Source organism: Taeniopygia guttata, chromosome 1A, assembly GCF_048771995.1.
Source record: "Taeniopygia guttata chromosome 1A, bTaeGut7.mat, whole genome shotgun sequence".
Taxonomy (NCBI): domain Eukaryota; kingdom Metazoa; phylum Chordata; class Aves; order Passeriformes; family Estrildidae; genus Taeniopygia; species Taeniopygia guttata.
The window spans coordinates 22,292,216-22,318,931 of record NC_133025.1 but is presented as its reverse complement, the minus strand read 5'-3'; the positions used below and the strand labels follow the sequence as shown (position 1 = coordinate 22,318,931).

The 26,716-nt window shown below is 39.7% G+C and overlaps 2 protein-coding genes across 3 annotated transcripts in view; one reads left to right on the top strand and one right to left on the bottom strand.

Annotated features, from left to right (window-relative positions):
* Positions 1-1,296: 1,296 nt before the first annotated feature.
* Positions 1,297-14,168, top strand: WNT16 (Wnt family member 16). Its single transcript, XM_030257017.4, has 4 exons — positions 1,297-2,068; positions 2,167-2,414; positions 4,349-4,635; positions 11,123-14,168. Exons 1-4 carry the CDS (start codon positions 1,983-1,985, stop codon positions 11,585-11,587), a joined length of 1,086 nt encoding a protein of 361 aa, XP_030112877.3. The 5' UTR covers positions 1,297-1,982; the 3' UTR covers positions 11,588-14,168.
* A 2,837-nt stretch (positions 14,169-17,005) lies between these two features.
* Positions 17,006-26,716, bottom strand: part of FAM3C (FAM3 metabolism regulating signaling molecule C) — a 29,093-nt gene continuing 19,382 nt past the window's right edge. For both annotated transcript variants that reach the window (XM_072921371.1, XM_030257030.4), the window contains 5 exons: positions 23,914-23,972; positions 22,316-22,366; positions 21,743-21,827; positions 19,655-19,781; positions 17,006-18,650 (listed from right to left, as the gene is read on the bottom strand). In XM_072921371.1, coding sequence (XP_072777472.1) covers positions 18,561-18,650; positions 19,655-19,781; positions 21,743-21,827; positions 22,316-22,366; positions 23,914-23,972 — 412 coding nt within the window. In that variant the 3' untranslated portion in view covers positions 17,006-18,560. The remainder of the gene's footprint in view (positions 18,651-19,654; positions 19,782-21,742; positions 21,828-22,315; positions 22,367-23,913; positions 23,973-26,716) is intronic.

Below are 26,716 nucleotides of genomic sequence, written 5' to 3'. Positions count from 1 at the left end.
CATGAGAACCCAACAGAAAGGTAATTTATTTATTTAAGGGACCATATAGGAAATGCTACAAATAGGATTGGTCTTTTTGGAATCAATATTTTTAAAATTTAAATCTTACATTGCTATTTGTATATAAAATTCTGTAGCTACTACAGAAAAGTTTACATATAAGAATTTAGAACCAAAATATCTATAATAACTTCAATAAATTAAAAAATAAAAACAAGTACAAAAAATCAAAACAAACAAACAACTACAGAGAAGAAAGTTGTTTAAAGAAGCTGCAGGAAAAAATAATTTCAGAGTGGACAATAAATTCATAGAGAAGAAAAAGCAGCACATAAGGAATCCATGTCTGCTAGACCAAGGCTCTGAATTAACTTCAGAAGATGGAGCCAAGAAGCAGCAAAGAGGATAAAATAACCCATGTGTCCTGAACTAATTAGATACTTCTCTGACACAGCCCACTCATTTTTGTTGGTTCAGGCCTGTTTCATGGCTGGTTCCCTGTGTTACAGTGTCCCTCACTCTGGTCTGAGTTCCTCTGAAACCACAAGCAGATGTTCTCTAGACTAAAATTCAGAACAGATAGAATAAGTTCTATTGAAAGGTTGAAATAACTAGTGGGGTCATTAGCAATCTGCCCAGAATTGATGATGCTTTGGAGATGTTTTGAGAGCAGATACATAAGCATGAAGTGGGAAGGAGGCATCATTTTATAGATCTAAATCGACCACAGATTGTGCTCTTAAAACATCTCTGCACATTCTTGGGGAAAAAAGGCAGGGAAAAGAGCACATCTACGTGATTATTTCCCAAGATGTTGTACTCATAAAAATGTTCATTTGTCATTGAGATGATTTATTGTGTTCTTCACTTGGAGCTATTGTCAGTCCACAAGAGCTATTTCATTAATTTACAACTGTGTCAAACCAAAGTTTTACGGATCTGTCATTTTAATCCAGATTATTTTTAGTGCAGGTGTTTTGCTTACACAGAAGGAAGCAGCAATATATTGTGATCAAAGAGGACTTAAAAGTCCACCAGCTCTCCATCAGGTGCTAGCTGACTCACTGGCTTTTAATGTGTAACTAAGGACTAGCAATCGAGGTAGCTGTTGATAAGCCTGTCTCACTGAAGTTAACAGGAATGTTAATGTTAAAATGCTGTCCGAATGAATACTGACGTTGACTCAGTTAACACGGCTAAAACATTAAAAAATTTGAATAAAAAGTGTAGGGAATGTTATGATTTATTAACAGCTCTCTCATTTCTGTGGATAAAATCACTTCAGACCTACGGGTTCCTTTGCCCTCAGCTTCGCTCTGCCGTGCCCGGTCCCCGCTACAACTCCCGCAGCCGCTTTGGGCGCCTCGCAGCCCGAGAGGCAGCACCGCAGAGGCGCGGCCGTGCGGGGACGAGCGGAGCCCTGCGGAGCTGTGCGGAGCCGTGCGGAGCCGTGCGGGGCGGTGCGGGGACGTGAGGAGCGGTGCGGAGCCGTGCCGGGTCCGTGAGGAGCCGTGAAGGGCGGTGCGGGGCCGAGCGGAGCCGTGGGGAGCTGTGCGGGGCCGTGCGGGGCGGTGCGGACCGTGCGGTGCAGAGCCGTGCGGGGCTGTGCAGAGCGGGGCTTTGTGCAGCGGAGCCCCCGCCGCGCCCCCGCCCGGCCCGCCCCGGCCCGCCCCGACCCCCGGGCGGCCAATGCACGGGCGGGAAGGCACAGCCGGGGAAGGAGCCGGGAAAACATCAATCCCAACTTTCTCACCTTGACTGGAACCGAGCGCTCCCGATGTGTCCCCTCCTGCCGCCCTCCCTGCCAGCCCAGCCTCCCCAGGAGGGCCGTCCGACGGCCCGGGCTCGCCTCGCCGGCTGCCTCCTGTCCCTGGCGGGGCAGAAACCCGAGTAGGGGGGTGCCCCTGGGTCAGTCCCCCTCGGTCCCTGCTGCCCGGGCGGGGGGCAGGGGCGGCTGCGCGGCGGGGCTGGATGCGGCTGCCATGGGGCGCGGGGCTCCCCTCGGACCGTGCCTGCTGCGGGCAGCGCTGCTGCTCGCCCTCTGCCCCGCCGCCGGCAGCACCTGGATGTGAGTAGCCGGGCGCGGGGTCGGGGAGGGAGGGCAGCGCCGAGCCCGTCCCCTCGCGTCCGTCGGGGCCCGGCGCTGACGGGCGGCTCCCTCCGCAGGTGGCTGGGCATCGCCGCGGCCGGCGGGCCCGAGAAGCCGGGCTGCGCCAGCCCTCCGCTGAGCCGCCGGCAGCAGGACCTGTGCGAGCAGAAGCCGGAGCTGATGCCCGCGATCCGGGAGGGAGCGCGGCTGGGGCTCCAGGAGTGCCGCAGCCAGTTCCGACACGAGCGCTGGGACTGCCGCTCGCCGCCCGCCGCCCGCCGCGGCACCGCCGGCCCCGCCGCCCTGGGGCAGCAGCTCAGCAGCGGTGAGTGACCGCCCCGGAGGGCCGGCAGGGCGGGCCGGGGCCCGGGCTGCCCCGGGGTGATGGGTTTGCGAGGCCAGGAGCCCCGCGGGACAGCGGCGGGGACCGTCCGTGCGTCCCCTGGGCAGAGCCGGGCAGAGCCGGGCCGGGCGGTCCCCGCCGCCGTCCCGGGAGGGACCGCAAGCACACGAAATGCGCCGAGCAGACGAAACCTGCCCTCGTCTTTGCAACCTTGTGGCTGCTTGCTGTAATTTTCGCGTAGTACGTCCGTGGTTGATGCTGCCCGTAGGGAGATCCTCTTAACTGTGTTGAAACACTGTTGTTCTTAGACTTACGTTGGGTTTATCCCCTTGTGTCATAGTTACTAAGTAAGTGGGTTTATGACATGTTATTTCAAAAAGGTCACTTGCAGCTAAAAAAGTCTGCTCAGGGCACTAAATACAATGTGAAATTCTTTAAAATATATCATATGTGCCCAGTTATGTGGTATTGATCAGCACAGTGAAACCAAAACCGCCTTCTTTTTTCTTTTTTTTTTTTTTTTAATAAAATAATTATGAAACTGCTGGAATTTCCACTGAAACAAAGATGAGGTTTTTGTATCAAATGTCACACCAAAGCTTTCCTGCAAGTTGCAGGGATCCTGCAAAAATTTATTTTAGCTCCCTGGTCACTGATTGTGTGATGGAGATGTTTTTAAGTATTGTGGTACTTCACTTTGTGCTCATGCAATCTTCACTTTGTAGTAAAACAGTGTAAAACCCCCAAGTTTTAATAATGAAAACATAAAGTGAGGAATAAAAAGTGGTGCATATTCCAAAAAGGAAAGGGGAAAAAAGGAAAACGAGAATTTTCCCTACTGTATGGAGCCATAGGTATGTTAGTCCTTCTGTTCAACAGAAAGGACTGTTCCTGAAGACCCATAAATGAATGCCACTGTTCACCCACAAAGCTTCACTAGTGTGTACTGTGGAAGACTTTTATGATGGTACTGGCACCACAGACTAATACAAACAGGAGAAACAAACAGGACTTTTCCTGCCCATAAGCAGAAGTTGTGGAGACTGGAAATAATTAATTTTCACAGCAGTGAAAATTTGCCCACTTCAGTAAAATTTCAGCTACATTTATTGACCACTCTATGATATTCAATTTGCTTAGAGTATGCTTTACTTAACACAGTAATGTGTTAAATGTGGCTGGGTGCCACATTATGCCAGAAGTGTCAGAGAATGGGTCAGGCGTAAGAAGCCCAGGCAGGTCCCTCCATGACTCTTCTGAGATAGAGTCTAACAAATAAAGGCCTTTCATGCTGCTGTCTTTCCCATGGCCAGCTTATTCTAGGAAGAGCACATGGCCTAAATATCTTTGTGCTGATTTCTGCCTGGTTTAAGATTTTTGGAGCTCTTTGCAACCTTTGTAATTTAGAAGAACATCAATGTTTGCTAAATTTAGCATGAGGTAAGTTTTGGCCCTGTACCAAAGTAACCTGGGAACATGACAGCTTCTCTGAGATTTAGACTGACCTTTTCTTCTTCAAATCAATATGAATAGTAAAAAACAGAGTGGAGAGTAATGGGTTTGGAATGTGGTTAGTTTGGAGTTTCATTCTCTATTTATTATTCGGCTAGAAAATTTCTGTGACAAATAAAATTCCTAATCAGACTTAGAAAGAAGTTACCAAAAATTGCATGGTAAAAGTGGTGAGAAACAGCATCATTAATAGCATGGCCATATGAAGAAGCCCTGAAATAATTTTGGGGTATGAACATCCACTGCTTTGAACAAGTTCAGACTACAGGCCAAGCTGTGATGACTTTAAATTTGTAACTGTCCCCTTTTAATAATCATCTGGCTTGCAAAGTCCCTTTCTGTAGGCCAGCCAGGAAGGTGATCAGAGGCAGCTATGGGTAATGTTTGCACGCCTTGCTGTGCAGGCACGAAGGAGACCGCGTTCATCTCGGCGGTGACGGCGGCTGGGCTCGTGCACTCGGTGACACGGTCGTGCAGCGCGGGGAACATGACCGAGTGCTCCTGCGATGTCACCCTGCGGCACGGCGGCTCGGCCAGCGAGGGCTGGCACTGGGGCGGCTGCTCTGACGATATCCACTATGGAATGTCCTTCAGCAGAAAGTTCCTGGACGTGCCTTTCAAGAACGTAACAGGCAAGAGTGGGAGCGGGCTGGTGGCGATGAACCTGCACAACAACGAGGCTGGGAGGCAGGTAAGTGTCATTCAGGTGTGGCAGCAGCTCAGTCACCTTCACTGACGAAATGGCATCAGCCAAAGGAGGTGGGGCCTTGGCTGCAGGTGTTCATGGGGCCAGTGGCAAGAACAACATCGCCAAAGAAACATGTACAAACACAGAATCTGAGCTGGTTTTAACCAACTGATTTCTCTATGCTAAAATAAAATACACAAAATAAGTAATAGATCTGCTGGGCTTAAATAGTAAATTTATCTTAATTAGATATTTGATATTCGCTTGCAAAGTTGAAATAGTCCTGTTATCATCATAATATGATATGATTTTTGTCACTGATTATTCTGTTATTATCATGACCTGCATTTATAATTCTCTCTAATATTGACTGAGAAGACCAGCTAGACACAAGGCCTCATTACTTATCTGCAGCCTGCAGTCCACACCTGAGTGCAAGTTTAACATTTTTCAGAGGGGAAATCAAGAGTTAATATATTCTTTAAAAACATGGGATAGAAGTGACACCTTCAAAGTAGCTCATTGGTTAGGACACGCATCAAAGAAGTGACAGGAGACTGATTTTGGATGGCTTTTTTTCAGTCCAAAGAACTTCCAACCCAGGGTTGCTGAGGAAAACTGTGTGTTTGGGTGCATGACATTGGATTCTCCTTCCTGTCCTGCAGAGGATGTAAAATGGGGGCAGCAATAGCCTATACAGGGACATGTGAGCCTGTAGTCTAGTGCTTGGAGCTTTCATCTGGAATGACAGAGATTTGTATTATTTTTCCTTTAAAATTATATTTTTGTTTTTATTTTTGTATTTTTTCCTTTAAAAATACTTTTTTTTGCTTTACCTTGGAGATTTCTTCTTTAATGGCTCTCTGGGCCCATAATACTTTAAATCTGTTTTGCTCAGTGACACAGCTTTAACTAAAGGGGGAAAAAAAAAGGGAAAACCTCTGGTTTTTGACTACACATATTGATGGGCTCCATTGTGACTCTGAAATCTCCTGTAGCTGGAAGCAGCATCAGTGGGTTTTACTGTAATCCATTTTTCTATCTGCCGTAGACAAGGAGTAGCCATAGTAAGCCATCCTAAGAGCCATGGTGATATAATTGAAAATTATTTTAATTTGTAGTAATTTTTACAGGTAATATGTGTTATTTCATTTAAGCTATGTAGTTGGAAAAGCAGAAAATATTTCAGGTTCATTCCAACCCAAATAATTTCATGATTCCAGGTGACAAAGATCCTCTTTATAACTGAAGTAGTTGAAGCAAACTTTAAACCTAAGTAAAACCTGAGAACTAAAAGCTATGAGTTTAATTATATGTCAGTCAGCTAAATCATCTCCAAGGAAAGGTGATTGGTATCTTGTAGTAGGAGATGTTAATAAGAAGAACAGAAGATTAAATTATTATTTTCTTAAGGAAAGAGCAAAGAGTTGTTTATCATATTTGTAGAGTGAGATAGTTAAGGAAGAAATATATATAGTCAGCTTCCAGAATTAATATTTTGTAATTTAATAGCAAAATGTAGGATAAAGCAAATATTTTGATCACTGTCCAGAATGAAAAAGAATGTTTATTGTTGGCGCTTGGGATTTCTAGCAGCAATGTTATCTGAAGTAAAGTTTAGCATAACTCTTCCTTTTTGTATTTTCAAATCTTAATTGGAGATGCTGAAAAATATTTGCCTTCATGTTTTGGGGCTTACAAGAAGAATGTTTTGATATCTTATGACCTTTTGTAATAAATACTATCATGTTGCTGTTTTGGTGTCTTGCAAGAGCAGTCTTCCAGGGACAGTGCTTCTGTGTTTGTTTGGGGTTAGTAACAGAACTGGTATGTGCAGAATTTTCTTGTTTCTCTCCTATTTCAGTACAAAATGTTATTTTATACTTCCACATCTCATAGTTCTCTTATCAACATATAAAAATTTTAAAACTCTGTCTGTTGAATTGTCCACTAATGTGACTCTCAGAAGATTCACATTGCATCCTTATTCTGTTACAAGTTAAACATTCATCATCTTTTAGAATGGCAATTTTTAGTGTGCTTAGATGGGTGTATGTGAGTTGGACTCTTCTGCTCCTTATACAAAAGGATGTGGGGAGTCAGGTACTATGGGTTCACTATCATTGTATTAATATTATTTTACTGCTGGAAAAATTCTGCTTACTTTTCCACTTGTGGAAATTTATTTCATGTGGGACTTTTTTGAGAGTTTGTTTTTACTGATACTTGTGGATTGATAAGAGACTTGCCAAGCTTGGAACTGTTCTTAAGTGATGCACCTCTGGTAGGGTATGAATAATCATATTAGTTCTACCAGCGGCTGAAATTGCAACCTTTGATTACAGGCATTGGTTCCTGTGACAAAACAAGTGCTGGCAGTCCTTGTCTCACAGCTGAGAGCAGGGCCTGCAAACAGAAAGCTTAACTTGGACATGTTAAGCATTAACTAGCATTAGAGGGGATGCAAGCTGTGCTTCCATTGACACCCTTCTTTGCTGCAAATCAGTCTCTGCTTTCTGCCCCATCTGTCTGTTCTAGCCACAGATTAGCACCCTGTGCTGCTCCCTCTGTTAATTGCACTGGATCAGTGAAAGGAAGACAGTTTAAAAATTATCTTTCTCTCAGGTTTAATTTTAAAAATAGCAGTGTTCATCTCTGTTCATCACTTAACTCTGCGCTCTTGTGTGTATTCTACCACCGAGGCTGAGTAGCAATAGGGGCAGGAGGAACTGCTCAGATGGGCTTGTGGCTGATGGAGCCAGCTCAGACCCACACTGGTCATTTCTCCCCAGCTATCAGTCAGTTCCATAACCCACCTAAGGAACTTGTCCCACCTTGCTCAGAATGACACAACTATCCACTAGGTTTCCGTAACAGTGCTCCTCTGAAGCTCTCCATGGAATTTTGTTTCATATGGAGAATCCTTTCACTATTTCATTAATAACTGTACAGGTTCACCATATGAATCTAAAATGTGAAACATAACACTGGTTGTGTAGCCAGTCTGGAGGTCATGGTCCCAGTAACTCTGCAATCACTGTGCACTGCTGAGACACAGGTGTATGCTGCAGCTGTGACCCACCTGAAGGTCATGTTGGCTCTGTAGGCACAATCTTAGGTTTGCTTGTACCATCAGGAGATGCCTAATCCCTAAATTTTGTCAGATGTTCAATTATGGGAGCTTTTTCATTGAAGTTCACATGACAGACTGAGATGCAGTAGCATGTTCTGTGATCAGGCAAAGCAAAATGTCACCTCCCTGTGCTGGCAACTTAAAGTATATTGGAGTCCAGGCTTAACATTTGCCCATCCTAGCAGCTGGGAAGCAAGATACTGAATCACATTTGTATTTCTTTCATTCATCTGCTCATCCATACACTGCTAATGCATGTTGCATTTTTATATTTTGATATCAGTCTAAGAGTTCAACATCATTTTGTGCTCCTGTTTCAAAATTCTCTCTCCTTCTACTTTTGTTTAATTCATCCTCAGATCAAAACTGTGAGTGTCATCTGCTGGGCTACTTGCCCATATGGAACTAAATCACCCTTAGCACCTAGCAGGCATGTCCAGAGTTTCCTCTGACAATTTCTGGATCCTTCTACCCTTAGTAAGAATCTTGTATATAACCTTATGTAACCTTATGTAAGGTTACATCTGTAACCTTATAAATCTAGTAGCACAATATGATTTAAAATTACTTTGAAATTCTAGTTACTTGACAAAAACAATTTATCATTCAAAATTGGAAAAATGCTGTTAAATCCTCTCTATTTTTAAGTCATGTGTAAGATTTATTTTTTGATATTTTGTTTTCCTTCAAATTTTATTCAGTCATCTGTCATCTGACAGACATTTTGTCCTTGTATAATAAATTCTCATCTGCCTCAATCACTCTTACATCCTAATGATTAATATTCTGACTACTCAGTGATTTTGTTATTGACAGATTCTTGAGATGTGAGCAAGGTCAAATCTATCTATTAAAGAGAAACTAGTCTGTGTAGAAGAGACGGTAAGTATCTACTAGTATTAACTTCAGTTATTTGCCACTAAAAGAGTCTGTGTGTGCTCCTGGTGAGAGTTTGCTTGTTGCAATATTCTTGTTTCTTCCAGAAGTGCAGAAAAATCTCCAGCCTACAGGATGTGGAAGTATTTCCTGTACAGGAGTACCTCTTTGCCAGGTCCAATTTGCAAAGGCTAATGGCTGTTCTAGGTCAGGGCATATGCCTGCTCTTTCTTGCTAATGTTTATTGTGAATGTCTTGCATATTTCACTTCCATAGTAACATCCATCTACAAATTGTTCCTGTTTATTCACCAAAGATGCAACTCCAAGCAAACACTATGGGCATGTGGGTTTTTTAAATGTTTGTAGAATTTTACGCAAATGCCAGCTCAAGTCAACACCTTTGGGGCAGAATGTGCCAGGAGGCCTCAGTGCCCAGTGAAACCAATGGAGTAAACGTGCTGGACTCATCCCAAAACTTCAGTGACCAGTCACCATGACGAAAATTCCCAGTTCAGCACATAGATTAAAAATACCTCATTTGATTTGCTGTATGCCTTGACTGATTTTGGAATTCTGAGGATGGCATTTGTGCTGCCCGAGCTACCAATAGGGAGTCTAGGACTTGAGTTTTTCTGGTCCTACAGAGGACCAGAGGGGCTTGGTAGGATTTCAGGTATCAGATCTCACTGCAGAATCAAGGCTTAGGAACTGGCGCAAATGAAATTACTTTCTCAGGGGCAACCAGAGGAGAATGTTAGATTTATCTTCTGCTTTTTTTAATTCATTTTCAGAAAGACATAGACTGATAGCAGCTAGTATTTGTGGAGGCTGACGGATAAGCAAAGGCTTAGGATGAAATGTAATAAACATCATGTAGTTGGGATGTTGATTTCTTTTTTTGTTTTCCCCATGTTTTGATAAAAGTGGAAAGAGTATTAATTTGAATATGCATCGACCTTGATGCATGAGAAGTTTCAAGACAAACTTACCATAAGTTAATTTAAAATTTACACTTACTGTTAAATTTCCCGATTGCTTTGATTGTGGAAATTAAATATGGGGACAAAGGTTAGTAAAATGGAAGAGGGCAACATGGGCTTTCCACACCACTAACCAATGGCCCATATGAGTTTACAGGATGGTTCCAGAAGGTACGTTGATGCAAATGTAAAACAAACCAAAAACTGTATCTTGTACTACATCTGCACGTGTGATTTTTCAGTGCCTTCTCCAAACTTTAATGTGAGGGTTGTCACAAGAGTAATGATATGATTTTATACGATGGCTATAAGAAGTTAGAGAAGGAAGTATTGTATTGATTGTTTCCTGAGTGTTTGAATCAGTCTCAAGGATATGAGATAAAGGAAGTTACTGCTTGTTTACAGATTCCAATTATTTGAGGCTTGATATCCCATAAACTGAGCCAAAATTGTGTGTTACAAAAAGCTTAACACAGGCTTCAGATTTCCATTATTGGTGAGACAGTTACTGCTCAGCCCAGCCCTTGCTTCTGCATGGGCATGGAAAAGTATCTCATCTACGGGTATTTAGCTGTTGGCAATAACTGTGGAAACCTTGCTAAAACATTGACAGTTATAAAAGTAATACAAATAATAAAGTAATGCAACTACCTGGTTGTGTTAAATAGAGCCATTATGGAACTGGAAACACTAGAAACCCTAGTGCTAGAACTAGTTATGTCTAAATTAAAAGAACAAGGCTTAAGCCTCTAAGTGAGAAGCATCTGAGATTTACTAGAGAATACCTGAGCCAAAGAGACCTCTGCTAAGCCATGGTGGGTCTTTTGACAGACTTTCTGTGACACTCAGGTATGTGGGCATCCTCCTGCTCTTCCAACAGTTTGCCCTGAGGTACCTCTGCCTGTGCTGCTTCATGTGCTGAGCCACACGGTTTGCCCAGGCACTGTTATGTGACTTAAGCCATTCCTGTGGCCTTAGTTACAAACAGGTGTGAATGTTTAGTGATCTTCATGGTAGCTGTAAAACACCCTTAAAAGGCAACATAACTGGGCACTTACTTGCCCAGTAAGTGTCTTTCAAAATAGGAAGGGTACCATGACCTGTCCTATCCTTGCTTTCCCTTTCTGCTAGACCCTTTTGCCCATGAGAGCCTTTTGCATTCCAGCAGTGGGAGGAGCAACACAGGACATGGCATTCAGGTATTTAGGACAGAATGAAAAGCCATCCAGAAATCACAGCTTTCACTGTTGTGATCAATATTGCTACATTATGGCCATTGCAAACTGCAAATGAAGAGCAAGTCTGAAGACAATGCCTCTCATAGTGGGCGTCCAGGACGGGAAACCTGGTTCCTAACACGTGCTCTGACTTCCCTGTTATGGAAATGGCAGTGGCAGCTGTAATATTAAATACTTTGAGACCTCTTTGCTACTGATGTCAGGCAGCATTCCTGATGAATGAAAGACCACATTCAAATGTTGTTCTCCCTTTGCTTTCAGGCTGTAGTAAAGCTGATGTCTGTGGATTGCCGTTGTCATGGTGTGTCTGGGTCCTGTGCTGTGAAAACTTGTTGGAAAACCATGTCATCCTTTGAAAAGATTGGCCGGTTTTTAAAGGATAAGTATGAAAACAGCATACAAATATCAGACAGACTGAAAAAAAAGCTACGCAGGAAAGAGAAAAGCCAGAGAAAAATACCAATTGGGAAGGAGGACCTGCTGTATGTGAACAAATCGCCCAATTACTGTGTCGAAGACCAAAAACTGGGGATCCCTGGCACTCAGGGAAGAGAATGTAACCGCACCTCGCAGGGACCCGAGGGCTGTAACCTGCTGTGCTGTGGGCGTGGGTACAACACCCACGTTGTCAGGCACGTGGAAAGGTGCGAGTGCAAGTTTGTCTGGTGCTGCTACGTGCGCTGCAGGAGGTGCGAGACCATGACTGACGTACACACCTGCAAGTAAGATGCAGTACAGGAAACATGGCCAAACCATCCACCCTGTGTGGTGCTCACAGCTGCTGCAGGGGCAGCAATCACTCTTACCATGTGGGATTCCAGAGGGATCAGCCTCGGGGGGAACAGGTACTACCAGACAATGGGTAGTCCAAGCATGCCTCGACTGAAACGACAGCTGAATAAACATCAGGCTTCATGCGGGGACAGCTTAAACAGCAAAAAGGACTCCTGATGACACATTTGAATGTGTTACTCCATGACCAGAGACAGATGCTAAACTTTTCAAGTATTTAATAGACACAATGACCTGAAGATCCACGTGGTGGGTAGTAGAGTGGAGAAATCTCAAGATCTCATTAGCCAGAGAGTTAAGAGACTTTGTAAGACACATTAGACATAGTCCTCATGGCTTTGTTTTTAAAACAGGGACTAAATGGATCCACTAGATAGTTCATTTCTGCAGACTTCAGAAAAACCCGCAAAGGGAAAGAGTTCAGCTGTTGACCACGAAGCATTTGCTTTGTAGCCGTTCAGAAAACTGCCTTCTGCATAATGTGCAGAAAAGCGTCGGGAAGCGAGGAGCGTCTGTGACTGCAGAGAGCTCAGCAGTGTCTGCCTGGAAAAGGAGGGTCAAGCTGTGCCCAGGGGAGAGAGGAAGGAGCCTCTCCTGCCTCTCTAATGTGAATGGGGTACCAAAGAGCAACCTTAGGATTTTTAACGGGTTGTCCTTCAAACACACAAGGGACAGGTCTGAGAAGGGACAGAAATACAGTTTGATATTTGAAGGAAATAAAACCCTTTGCAGGTATTTCCCGAGTATCTGAACACACATTTTGCAAGTCAGCTGATTGTCACCCCACTCTTGAATTCTATGCAATAACCTGCCACATTCAACCATCTCACTGGTGGTTCATCATCATTATCAAAATTAACCACATGAGATTTAGCCCAAAGGAATCTGCCATAAAGCAACAGATTTTTTAAAACAGATTTTCTTTATAGAATCAACAGCTAGAATTTTTCATTAGGTTGCATCCTCAGTAAGTTCAATGCACAATATAATTTATGGATTGGCTCACACCATTAAAATATTTAAACTGTTAATGATAACACTTTCTCTATCTCCATATGTTGGCTTAATTTTATTTTACATCTGTGAAAGGCTGTTTATTTTTATGCAGTGATTTAATGCCTAGCTTAAAAAGCATCATGTGAAAGGATTACTGTTAATTGTGCAAAGAACTATTTTTGATAAGACAAGAAAGTTTATATTTTGTAAATATTTAAATTATGCAATTTATGTAAAAGCTTTCCACAACTAATGTGATAAGACTACAGCCCTTGAGATTTGCTGGTTAGATATTTGTTAATATTGTAGTAGCCTTCAATTGAATTCTGTTTGCATGTGCTGGGGCAAGTTAGTCAGAGAACTGCATAAATGTAAGGGCTTTGTACCATCAGGGTGGTTATAACTACTGCAGTTCATACACACTGATGAGAAACACTATGATTTTCTAAATGGTCAGTTAATTAGTACTTTGCATACTTTCTTTTTTATTATTCTCTTAAATGCATTTTACAAACACTGAAATCCCAGCTCCAGCAGTAAGTACTCCCACTGAAATCCAAGGAACTTGGAAGGGTTTGCAATTCCTTAACTTCTTCCATACTAACAGCCAGTTTTTAAAAGCTTGGGACAGTTTGGCTGAGGCTTTCAAAGCTACTTTGAAGAATTCATTTCCTAGTCATCAGTCATTTTCCCAGGAAAGATGGTGACCAGATTCTGAACTGTCACTCTTTATTGGATGTGTAAGTCAGGAGGAAGGAAACAAAATCTTCTGTGTTGTGGTATTTCACTGCCTTATGTGGATTATTTCAGGAACATCAGTTCAGCAACAATGAAGTCCATTATCTGCTGTTTGGACCTTTACTCCACATTTGGTCAGTCCATCCCCATTGGCCTGACCAAATTATTATCTTGGGACCACAAAAAATCTGCTTGGGGAAGAGTGCCCAGCATGCCAGTAAGGCACTGTCACAGGAGGTTTCAACACCTTCTCTGTGAACACTTGGATAGGGAAGACATACCACAGTGGAAGACCCTGAAAAGAGAGTTGTGACCCCAGATTGTTTCAGCAATGAAGATAAACCCACAAGTTCCTCAGGCTGTGCCACAGGACCAATTGGCAGCATGGATGGGAGATGACTAAACAGCACTAAATCCTGATAGAACAGTATCATACTCTCTGCTGAGACAATACTTGGGATAATACAATTTTTGACACCTAAAATGACCTTGAAATATTATTTAAACTCAGTAGTTTGTTGGTTTTGGGTTTTTTTTTCCCTGTTCATTGATTGCAAGATCAGCAGGAGAAAGAGAATTAAGCTGGCTGCCTCCAGGGATCAGAAACTTTCCATAGCATGGAGTGATTTCCATGGATTTTACATAGTAGACAATGAAGTTAGACTATTACAGTCCTCTGTGCTGATCCCTACCTCTCTGCCTATATATTGTAATTCCCTGAAACAGTCTTCATATCTGCATACTTCAAACGACAATAAACAGATTATGTTCATTTTATTAACTAATATACTACAAAACTTAACACAGGGTGTAGCTATCTACATGGTGGGTTAGGTCCTTTTGAGGTATCTCTAAGAAGTAAGACAGAAAAGTCAGAAATCAAGGTATCCACCAGGTTTTTCAATGGATTCAACTGCAAAGACCTTGGAACTTGACACTGTACTGATAAAAAAAATGCTGAAACATTCAAGGCTGAAAAGGATAATTAGAAAAGATTGCTGTAGCATTTGGTAGGAAAAAACATTTGCAAGCTATGTTCCACAGAAGTTAGCACACTCTTCCACTGCCATCCATCAAACTCAAAGAGGAGTCATAATTCCTCCTCAGTCTGGAGTGCCTTCCTTCATGTTTTTGCATAAGGCTGTAGCTATAGCATGCTATGGACAACACCCTAAGAAAGGAACAGACCTTTCTAAGGAAACAGGTGATTACAGATGTAGAGATTATAGCATCTGAAATACAAGATTAAAGGAACTGGTTTGTGTGTTCTGGAGAGGAGAACATAGGTCAAGGAAGAATGTAAAGATGCCTAAGTGGCGAGTCATCCATTTTTATCTTGCTAAAAAGTAATTGTTTATTTTCAGCTAAGAAGATTTGGATAGCACATCAGCCAACCCACCGAGATGGACAGTTAAACTCAGAAGTGATATCTGAGGAATCTGTTTTAACCTGAGTCTATGAAGGATGACTTGGATCTTTGTAACCTTGAAAGGGATAACTACAGAGGAGCAAGGAGGCATAAATGAAATGCATAGAAACATCTCAAGGAGTACACATTCTCTCTTGCCATGCTTCACCTTTTCAGCCCAGAGGGAGGCAGGAGCAAGGTGTGGCTGAAGCTCTGTTGGCCTGTTGCTCAGAGGGTGAGAAGCAGGGTCTTTTGCATCCCTTGTACAGCATTAGTGACACCTCATGATATCACTGAAAAGGTCAAGAGCTGTTCTCACACTTTTCTGCTTCAGCCACAAAGTTCCCATCTAGCTCTACAGGTTTCTGCAAGTTTCTTTCATGGGCCCCTTGTATTAAGGCTAGGCAAGGGCCTTACAGCCTTAAAACTGAAGATGATTTAATCAATAAAAAGTCCTTTGCTTAGTATCCACCTTAGCAACGACCCAAGTCAGTTAGGGAGGCAATGCAGCTCTTCCCATCCTTACACAGGAAAGTCAGTCAGCACTTATGGCAGTATTATTTCCCCTTCTGAAATTACCCACCTGGCCTCTTACTTTATTAATACACTTATTCTTGAAAAAACACTCAGACTGCAGAAAACCCAAACAGTTCAGGAGACATTACATACACATCAAGCATTTAGCAGTCAATTCAATGTTTGAGAAAACTAAGTGCCACAGTAAGACATCTGGAAAGCAAAACAGGCTGAGCAAAATAAAGCTTTTTCCAAACTGGCAATCAGGAAACCAAGGCTGTAAAAGGGTCTGCTTTTCCCAGAGGGGAAAAAAAAAAAGCAAGCTGGATCATGAAAGACACTAGGGAAGGTGCAGAGGGTACATCAAGCAGAGACCCCCTTCAGTTTCTTTCTTAGGACTCCTATTAATCCATATAAAGCACCACTAGTAAAACAGTTTAGAGCTGTGGTTGAATATTGAAGTCATCTTCAGGTGCCTTAACTCCCAGCTGGGTATTCCGCAGTGAAAATTAAGTTGAAACCTTCTTGTGTCCTTCCCGCTCTCTTTTCACAGCTCTACTTTTTAAGGTAGACATACCTCACAACCTGTCCCTTCCTTCCCTTGCCGCTCTGTTCTCAAGTCTGCAAGATGCTACAAATGTTTCCATATAGGGAAATATGGAGCTTTGTCTCACACACACAGGTATTCATGCACCTGCACCTTTATCTTTACAACTGATTTCCTATCCCCAGCTGGAGAGAGGCCAGAATAATCATCTTTGTGCTTAGTAACTCAAATGAAATGCAGAAAGATTACCAGAAGGTCCCACTGATTCCAGAGTTCATCTCAGCAGCAGGATACTGTAACTTGCCCATTCAAGGCAGAGAAGGCTGGACCAGGTCTTGCAGCAAGTCAGTAAATCATGGTGATGAAGAAAACCAAGGAGACCCCATTTGTGTGGCCAATCCAGTATGACTTTTAAATATTTGGCAAGAGTCTTATTAAATATGATACCATACAGCTGTAAGGACATGGCTTAGAGAGTAAGAGGAAGATTTCCATCAAAATTTTAAGACTCAAATTATTTAAGATGCAACAAAAATGTCATTGTTTTAAAATACATTGCTTAAAAGGTTTGCTGCAGGTAGAACTTTAAAGGGTTAAGAGAATTATGATATCTTTACTCAACTTGGATTGCTAATAAAGGCACACATCCTCCATTTAATTTTGCAGAGGAAATGTTAACTTTTTAATTTGAAGAAAGATGAAAAATTCACTGGCGTTCAAAGCCATAAGAATGAAGACAAATGTAGTCCAGGGAAACTACTAATCCAGCCAAATAGGACTTCTTCCTCTTAAAAACCTGCTGAGTAACTTCAAAATTATTTTGGGGTATTATTCTGCATCGCAGCGTAGCCAATACTGGCATATACACCAGCAGAACTGAATTTCTGTTAAAATTCCAGGAATTACACAATTAGTGTTTCACTACAGCCTTAAGTAATGAAATAAAATTTTAAACTGATTAGAAAAGGGGATTTTACTTCAATGAAAAAATACCTAGATTTTAGCACATCCTTCTACACAGGAAAACCTGGAAGATTTAACAAAAGCAATTGCACTGTATCAGGTGCATTTATAGCTATTTCACATTAATATTGAGGGAAACCCACATTATTTAAAAAGCTAGTTAAACATAGAGAACAACTCAGAATCCAGTCTTACTCTGGTATCAGAGATTATTTATTTTTCTTACAAGGTAAGTCTCAATATTGCTTGAAATTTTTAGTGCACAGAATTTGACTCAGAAAACATCAACAATAATACTATTTCCAATGCCTCTGTTGAATTCACTGTGGGTTCCTGAAAAATACTTTGTGGCTTTGCCCCACAGTACTAGCTTGAAGTTTTTGAGTAATATACCAGAATTCATAACACAAAGCTCCAGGAGGTTACAGCCAGTTCTGTGTCAGCCCTAATTTTGTGAATATGGACATGGTCAGTTAATATGGTATAAATCAGTTTCAGGAAACGTTCAAGCTGGCCCTACTTAAAAGAAATACAAGTTTAAAAAGAAAGCAAGGTCTTCACACAGCTCTGATACAAGCTAAAGAATAAGGCCACTTAAACTTGGTCCTTTTTTTTCCATTCAAAAAAAGGATGATGGAAACATTGTCAGTTAAGTTTGCAAGTCACACATTGCATATCCCAAGACACACTGCTCTCTCTCTCTGACATTCCACTGAAGAAGAGATTGCCCCAGCTCATGAGAAGTACTGTAGGTGGTGAAGGTGCACAGCTGTGTACCTGGAAACAACTCTCACTAGAAGGCAGACTGCTTTCTAACAGGCTCTTTGTGACAGGAAATTTTTCTTGATGTTAGAACTAAAAGAGGAAGCTCTTCCATTACACACATCCACTGCATGACCAGCCACTGCAGCTGAACAGCCATAGGGAGAATCAACGGTTAAGCAGCAGTACAAAAGCTGCAATAAAAAATGAAAAAATTAGCCACAGCACTGCTGTTTAATGTGCCAGTCCCTTCCATAAAGAAAACACTTTCAAGTTAAGTACAAATTCTTCCAAGCTGCTTTTAAATATCACACATAGTATTTACATATTTATCTTAGTTCATCCCCTAAAGATAGGGAAAAAAAATCTATTGTGCTTTTCATAGCATATCTGTGTTATACTATCATGTACACTTCCTTTGTTGATTATTCAGTTTTGACGGGGGACCACAAAATAAATTTTTGGATCACTTGGTATTAGAATAACCAAATAGTTTTAATAAAAATTGACAATGCCATTAAAAAGGCAGAGGATAAAAAAAAAATAAAGCTCCTTATTAATGTATTACTAAAATCTACAATATTCCATCAAGTTTACATAGTCACAGCAACATTGCACTGTTAAGAGGACAGTACATTTGTCACAATCTATTTATTGTCCACACAGGTAATTTATTAGCCAGTTATCTACAAGTATTATTTACCACAGGCAAACTAAATACTGTGCTTTTCAGAAACCTGCATAGAAATGATTGGATGTTTCTTTTATTTTGGACATATTTACAAAAAGAATTTCTATGTGTGTCAGCAATAAATAATCCCAATATTCAAAATGTCAGTGCTCATGCACACACTGACAAGATGGATGCATGCTTTAAAAATAAATTTTACAGTACAGTCTCCTTCATAGCCCTCTCTCTTATAATAGCAGAAAGTGCATTTTCTTCCATATTCTTTTTCCTTTTCTTCTGTTTTCATTTAGTCTTGCTTCTGAGGGATACAGCCTTCCATCTCAACAACTTCTGGCCAGCCTTCATACTTGTTTGTGTCCTTGTTATTCTTTATATGCTACAAATGGAAAATATCAATCTGCCGTTAATGTGAGGTCATTTATCACTTTGGTTTAAGTCATAGCTTTAAGACATACTTATTTTCAGGCCACGGACAAAGAAAAAACATTATTATCTTCTTGTGCTTTGAATCAAATATAACAATCTATAAGTATTCACAATTTAAAGTAACTTGCTCAGAGAAGTGTGTGTAAAAAGTTAAGTCATACAGGGAAAACATTTTTAAATGTTATTATAGATGTTTGCTTAAGAAGACAGAAGCAAGGAAATTACCAACTGCATTAAAGAATGAACCACTAGGTAAAAATAAATAAGGATACTAAATTTACAAGGCAATAAAAGCAAATAGAGAGATTTGAAAGAACATTTTATTTGTCTACTAAACTACCATCTACAGTCAGGTAAGACATTATTGCCTCCAAGAGTCTGCCACTGTTTCTTCACTTAAGTTTCCCCTCCCTTACAAAGCTGGCAGAAGAAAACACATTCTTATACTGCTACTACAAAGCTACTTTTACCAGTAATTAAAGGCAATATTGCCACATGCTGAATTGTAACAGCAAAAGTATAGGAATATATTCTATTTCACAAATTTTGCAATGATAGCAATTTGAGAGAAGAGCAAAGATAACAGCTGGGAATACCAACACCTTAACTACCCACTTATCTCTTGGAAGCTCACTGTTCTTAGTGCATCTCAAACTACACAACTCAGGCAGAAAGCTTTGACTTCTTCAGTTTAATTTGATCATTAAAAAGATAAATAATCTAGTTACTGACATAGTAAGATCTACACCATATAAGATCTTTTTCTTATTTATGAGTCACCAAAGAATCCTTTTTGTACATTTAAAAGGAGGAAAAGGAAAAAACTTGAAAATAAGATTGTGTGCCAGTACTGCAATAGATAGTCATCTTGAACAAATGCATGGCATTTATAAAACATGCTATGCCTCTGTTAATGCAAGCTGTTAAATTCCAGGAAGTTACAGAATCACAAACCTGTTCAAATGGACTTTTAGTCTTAATTCCTTTACCGCCGCAGAAGACCCAGTTGTCTCTGAAGCCAAGGTTTGCAATGGATGTGCTTCCTAATTCAGCGATCAGTTTCCGTGCTTCCTCATTAAGCCTTGAACAAAGCAGAGTTCATATGTGAATAAACCACATGCCCTTAGAGCTTTCATTTTTCAGTGCACCAGTCTGCTTTGATCTTATGTAATATACTTGAAGTCAGTAAATATTGGGCAAGATCTATCTTTCAGAGTCAGGTAAGGCTAGTTCTGAAATCATGTGATGCATTGAGTACTGCTCTTTCATACTATAATCTCAAGGAACCAGAATATAAACCTATCACTACACCAACAAAAGCCAAGAACCCTCTCCTGTGAGAATTTCTACATCTCAAGTCCTGTCAGCAGTTCTCCAAGCAACTAAAAAAGTCAGTCTTTAAAGTTAACATTGTTTGCAGGCTCAAGCTGAAGTCTAGATGAAGTAAAAGCTCTTTTAGATTAGAAAAATGAAATGAGTATCTGAAATAAGTTCTCATCTGCTTGGGGCAGTTAATTCAAAATTCAGAATGCTGCCTCAGAACATGGTTCAGTCCCTGTAAGCTCAAGTAGGAAAATTTTAGTATCTAAAGGAAAAGGAAAACAGTTCTGTAGGGTATCATTCCAAAATTACCAAATAGCAGCTCTTTATTTCTTCCTTCAAGTCACTAAATGTTCTTGATTACCAAACAAGACAAAAAACTTCAGATTACTACCACCTATTGAGATATAGCTGTATGACTCACTTTAGCCGAAATTATGAAAATTATTAAATACTGCGGAGGTTATTTGCCCAACCCATACTCCAGCTTTCTCAAGTATTAGGGCAGCTTGATTCTTCACAGTTTTGCTTCCAAGAACTAGCATTTATATTTACTATCAACTACCAGTGGTAGTTGTAGTATTGTCAGTAAGCAGTAGTTCCTCTCTGTCAGCATAAGGCCAAATACAACTTCTTGTTTAGCTGTATTCTAGCTACAAACAAACTTTCAAAAACAGCAGCTGTAATATGATTGCTGAAGCAAAACTAGCCCTACTTGTTATTACTTAACATCTAAAATGTTAAAGAAGAAAGGGAAGAAGGTAAAATGTAAAGTAACAAAACAAGTAAACCAAACAACAGAGAGAAGATCCAACCTTGGCTAAAACCCCAGTAAATTACTTTCTTCTTTCCTAAAAACAGTGAATGTAAACACATTTGACTATTTACTGTAAAGATTGCACACTTCAAAGTCAGTACTTAGTCATAAGGAAGCTGATTCTATATCAAAAATACAGACAAGTTGTAGGTAACAAATTGAACCAAAAGAGGAAAAAACATGTACAGACCACATTAACAAAAAAGTAAATTAGTAAAACAACAGATGAAAAAGAAAGAAGTTTCAATTTTTTACTGTGAAAAGCAATCCTTTGGATAGGATGACTTAAATAGTAGTAGTAGAAGATTATAATACATATTCTAAAGTAATTTTTAGTATCTATTGAAACTGACCCAAGTTGTGAAAGTTGGAAGACAATGCTTCAGGAGACCTAAACTCTCTTAAGCTACATTTAGATTAATACATCTAATAGCTTTAGGGTGAAACACTAAAACATTCAGGCCAAAAATTATAAGGCTCACACTAATAACTTCTGTGACTTTAAATGTAAGAATACAGGCAATGCTTGTTGGGAAAGGTCTCTGCCATCCTGTAACCACCAAACTCTGTCTTGGAGTTTATCTGAAGAAAGTGCTGGATGGAACAGACACTTTCCACCAGAGTATATTCTTATAATCACGTTCCTATATCTGAATTTAGTAGCCTAAGACAGAATGAGCCATCAGCAATAGAAAAATCAGCACACCTTAGTTTTAATTTGATCTTTGTTGTCCCCAGATCACATCTGCATTATGAAACTAATAAAATAAAAGTATAGTTTCAAATCTGTCATCTTGGAAGAACAAAGTCTTATTCAAAGTGGTTGTGTGATAATGTACTTTTTTCAATATAAAACAGCATGTGAAATTTTAAGTAACATTTTCTGTTTAAAATCAATTACATACTTGGTCGCACCATCATCATATGTTGCCATTAACACAATTGTTCCATCCTGGATGGTCTTCAGAAATTCAATAAGTGGTGCCACATCTGAAAAGAAAGAGAACATAAAACTGTTTAATAATTGGCAACAATTCTGTATTTAAACAGCCGCAATGCCCTTCTGCAAAGACATTACTTCTAAGAATATTTGTAAAGATAATATGTATTAATATTTCTATATATAAAATACATATAAAATTTACAAATATATCACTATAAAAAGATGCAGAGTGAGAGAAAACTAAAATGCATCAGAGAACTCTTATTTTATATAAAGAGTTTAATCGTTATTGTGTAAAGACATAACCACTAATGAGAACTACTCTGGAGAACAAGTCTGTTTGATTAACCACACCATTCTCTCCCACCTCAACTACTTATGTTTTTTTAAAGTTGCACTATCCTCACAATTACAAAGAAAGAGGTGAAGCATTCCCTTAACTATCACCTTAATCATAGAGCAAATGGAGTCTGGACAAGAAGGAATAAAAAAAGCACATTTGTTGCTTCTCTCTGACCAGTGTACTTGCACCTACCTCCTCCCCACATGTCAAAGAACTTGGTATCTAATAATTCTCCTGTTTTACCTGAAGGAAAAGAGAAAAAGAAACATTTAGTGTCATCAAATATAGCCAAAATTATTTTACAGATAACATGCCCAACTCCTCTTGCACTCTTTCAGACAAAGTGCTGCAGAAGACACTAGATAAATTAATTGCAGTAACTTCTCTTCTAAAGAAACAGTGTAGTGGTTTGTGAAAAAGTGCAGGGAAAGGTAAGAGGAAAAAAGTGAGAAGACCCAGGGAAGTGTTGGAGGCCAGGCTGGTTAGGGCTTTAAGCAACCTGGTCTAGTGCAAGATGTCCCTGCCCATGGCAGGGGGGTTGGAACTGGGTGATCTTAAAGGCCCCTTCAAGCACAGACCATTCTATGATTCTAGGCAAAATTCTGATTTTGCTTCAAGTGGAATCAAAAATAAATCAAAACACCCACAGGCTCTAAAACCAACACAGAATATTCAGTTCATATATCTGCCTTTTTTTAAAGTTGTTTTTGCAAAAATATACACTATAGCTATAGACTGCCTTTTATGCCATATGGAAAGTCAGAAAGATTAAAATGAGACTTCATGTTTTGCTATAGACTTACTACTACTGTAAGTAGATTTAAACAGCCAGAATAAATAGAAAAAAGTGGACAATATTGTATATCTTATTACCTTTTCTTATTATGCTGTCTACAAAGGAGTATTTGATGGAAGGTGGAGGTTTTTTTAATTTATACATTCATTTAAAGTTTGGGACACAGAGAGAAAGACTGGAGCTATAAAATACAAAGATAGGTATTTTGGTTTTGAACAGATTGAGACAATTTAGGAAAGCAACACAGGATTAGGAAAGGATTAGGAAGAAATGTTCAAATTATGCTTTAGATGAGGTATATCTGAGTACAATCTACAAATAACAAGAATTTATATTGCAGTGAAATGACAAAATGCTATCTCAGTGCTACAAGGAATCATTTCCTATACATTAAAGACAAATGTGCCAGTGCTGACATTCAGTTCAGCTTTCGAGGTAACACACGGATAAACTTGTTTGATTTTAATGAAAATTAAAAACCCAGAACACAATCACTTAACAGGATGTATTTATGGACAAGGTCTATAGACCAAATATACTGATTCAAGTACGGAAATAATGAACTGGTCTTTGTGTGTAGTAACAAAACTGTTAAAGATGCTAAAGAAGTTTCACTGAAAACAAAGCAACAGAAGAATGCATTCTACAGTATAACTAGTGGTGGCAATACACAAGATCAAAATAAGTAGCATGCACCTCGTGTCTTTTTCTGGTTTTGCATTAGGAATTTACATGATGTATCAAAAAGACAGTCACCACTGCACTCCACATTACTATTTTTATAACCCATTTTTAGAAACAAAAAATGCACTGAGTTCTTCTGCTTTGTAACAACAAGGTGTCAGTGGCAGTAACTGACACTATCTCAGTATAAATAAGCTGAGTACTTCCTTTTCTCCTTGGTGCTTGCCTTTCACCATCCCATAGAATTTCACCTCAAATTTCAGAAACAATTTGAAAATGAAGACAATCTGTCCACTTAAATGTCACTTACCATTGACCAAGGCCATATTTATTCCTCTGCCAACGTTATTTTTTACTCCACTCATTAAACTGCAACAAAATGAATATTTTTAATCAGGCAATCTTCTGATGTGAAACATTTCTGGTTCTTAAATAGGATCAAGTTCTAAGAGAGACATAGTTAAAAGACCACATGTTCATGAGACTTAAATGAAGCAAAATCTCCTTGAACTAATCTGTGTTATTAAGGCACCACTGAATTAAGAATAATACATCAAGTATCCCCAGCTGTATTGATTTAATTTGATTGCTTAATCATGGTTTCAAAGTACATCTGTATATTAATAGTGCTACAAAAATAGTGCTGTTTATCTAGTTACTAATGTTTTTAAAAATAAACAAATATTTATTTGTGGAGCTCAGCAGTCACATAACCAACATTTTAAGCTTTTTCTTCAAGCACACAATGAACAAAAATGAGTTAATGAGTTTAAAAGCTAACTGAACAGAAACATTTAAAATTCACATGAAGAAACAAGAAAGGCAAAGCACTTAGCTACTCATACATGTAACAGGAAACCTAACTGCAAGAAAAATAGTACACTGATGGGACTTAAAGAAAAAATTGCATACAATCTTGGACTCCAATCACACATCCCAAAAACACATCAGACTCTATGACAGCAATTCACTGATCAAACTGAAGAGAGGCAAAGGGGCTGAAGAGTCCCACTGTGAAGTGGAAGTCCTTCAGAGTGGCAAAGAACAGGTAACAGGAACGTTAAGCTTTAGGTAGGATGCTGTGCCACCTCAGACCATGGTGGCTGTACCCCTCCAGTGAGAGAACACTTCCAAGACCTCCTCATCCCTGTTCACTGGCAATTCACACACTTTGAAGAACTCTGTTCTGCCTTCAGACCCCAATTATCCCAGCACTGATATTTGGAAGCTAGGGTTAATGAACAGGAGAAATAGAAGTTTGGAACAACTACATAATTTAAGATCATGAAGAAGCCTTCATGATCTTCTCAGCAAAAGCACACAGGTCCTTAGTTACATAGGTGCACACATGTCCTTAATTACAAACACACTCTAGAAAATGCTTTAATTCCATCCTGATCATGATTTCTTTAACCACCCTAGCTGGCTTTAGGAAGGGGCTGCACATGTGTACAAATCCTGTTATGTTCAAACTTTTTTCACATTTCTTCCTTAACAATATGATTTTCTGGTCCTGTCTGAACCAGGCAATGCATCCTTACACACACAGCTTCCATGTCAGCTTTCTCCTGCCAACTTCTTAGTGATAGGCCAGGAACAAGAAATCTATCATAGAAGTAAGTAAAAAATATTCCTCTCTGGTGCTATCTTTTGCACCCAGGATGAAGACAGAAGCCAAAATTTAGAGGAATAACAAACTGAATAGACAAGTATCAGAAACAGACTCAGTATTCAGAGAGGCTGTGAAAGACTACCAGAGATAAGGGCAACTCTTGGCAGAGCGATTTTAAAAGGTTTTAAAGAACTAGTAATCAGAGATGATGGAGTTCACATGCTTCTGCTAGTCCCTTAAGTTATACTATCTGTCACAGATTATGATTAAAAAAAAAACTATAATTCAGTAATTTCTGAAAGAAAATACTTGAAATTTCCTGCTAAAATTCAGAATTCAAGTCTGGTTAGTAGGGAACTCCACAAGTATTTTAAACACTGAAGGATCATTTCTGCTCTGATCATGTGATTTTCATGTCACATCACAGCAAGAAAACATTCTAAACAAGAAAAACATATGGCAAATTAAGACTGGAACTTAAACAACTAAAACCAATAAAATTCTGAACCCATTCTTTTCCTCCTGCAAAATTAGTAGGCACTTAATTTACAAAAAAAAAAAAAATCCTTTAATTTTAACTACAAAATTCTCTGCAAAGAAGTATCAAGAGAAAAATATCTAATACTGAGGTTACTAGACACTGAAACTCATATGCATAAAGTTATAAGGGATTCAGATAAAATCTGCAATGATGAATACAAGATGTAAGAGTTTCTAAAGGGATGTAGTACAACATTCTGCTATTGGGTTACTGTGGCACAATCATGCAACTGGCTTCATACTGAAGTAAAACTGCATGGAGGAGTTGCTGGTAAAGAAGTAAATATCACCCCTTCTAAAAAGCCCATGAAGTAGCAAGTTTTAAAATTAATTTTAAATTATTAATATTTTGATGATGGGTCCAGCATGTTTTCTTCTAATTTGGATTATGTCTTCCCAATATAGAATAAGGCTATAACTGAACTTGTCAGAAATCAGAACTGAACTTGACAGAAATCCTGTCTCACATTAAAATATCTATATAACAAAAAAGAGAAGTTAACAAATTATTTGTATTCTGAATTGTATCAGAAACTTTAGTGCTTTCATAATTCAAGTGGCATCCTTACATTTATTACATAGGAAAATACTCTACTCTGTAAATGTCATTCACAAATTATGAAAACTCATTCCTGTTGTCCTGTCTTGGAAGTATGAAGAACACAAAGTAATCAGAAAACGAAAGGCCTTTTTGCAAGTGTGAGTTCACAAAATAGCTGTAAAATAAGAGCTACTCAAGAGGAAATTAATTTTTTTCAGAGCTCTGATATACTACTTTATACCCTTAAGACAGCTTGTGCATCAAACACAACAGGCTGCAATGCAACAGCTTCTCACAGGAGGGCAGCCAGTCATCAGTTTTCGAATTCGTCCACGAATTTACACTCTACAAGTTGAGAGCTTTTGAAAGAGAAATAAAACCTCTTATGAGCAAAGCAGGAGATCATATAAAACCAATCAA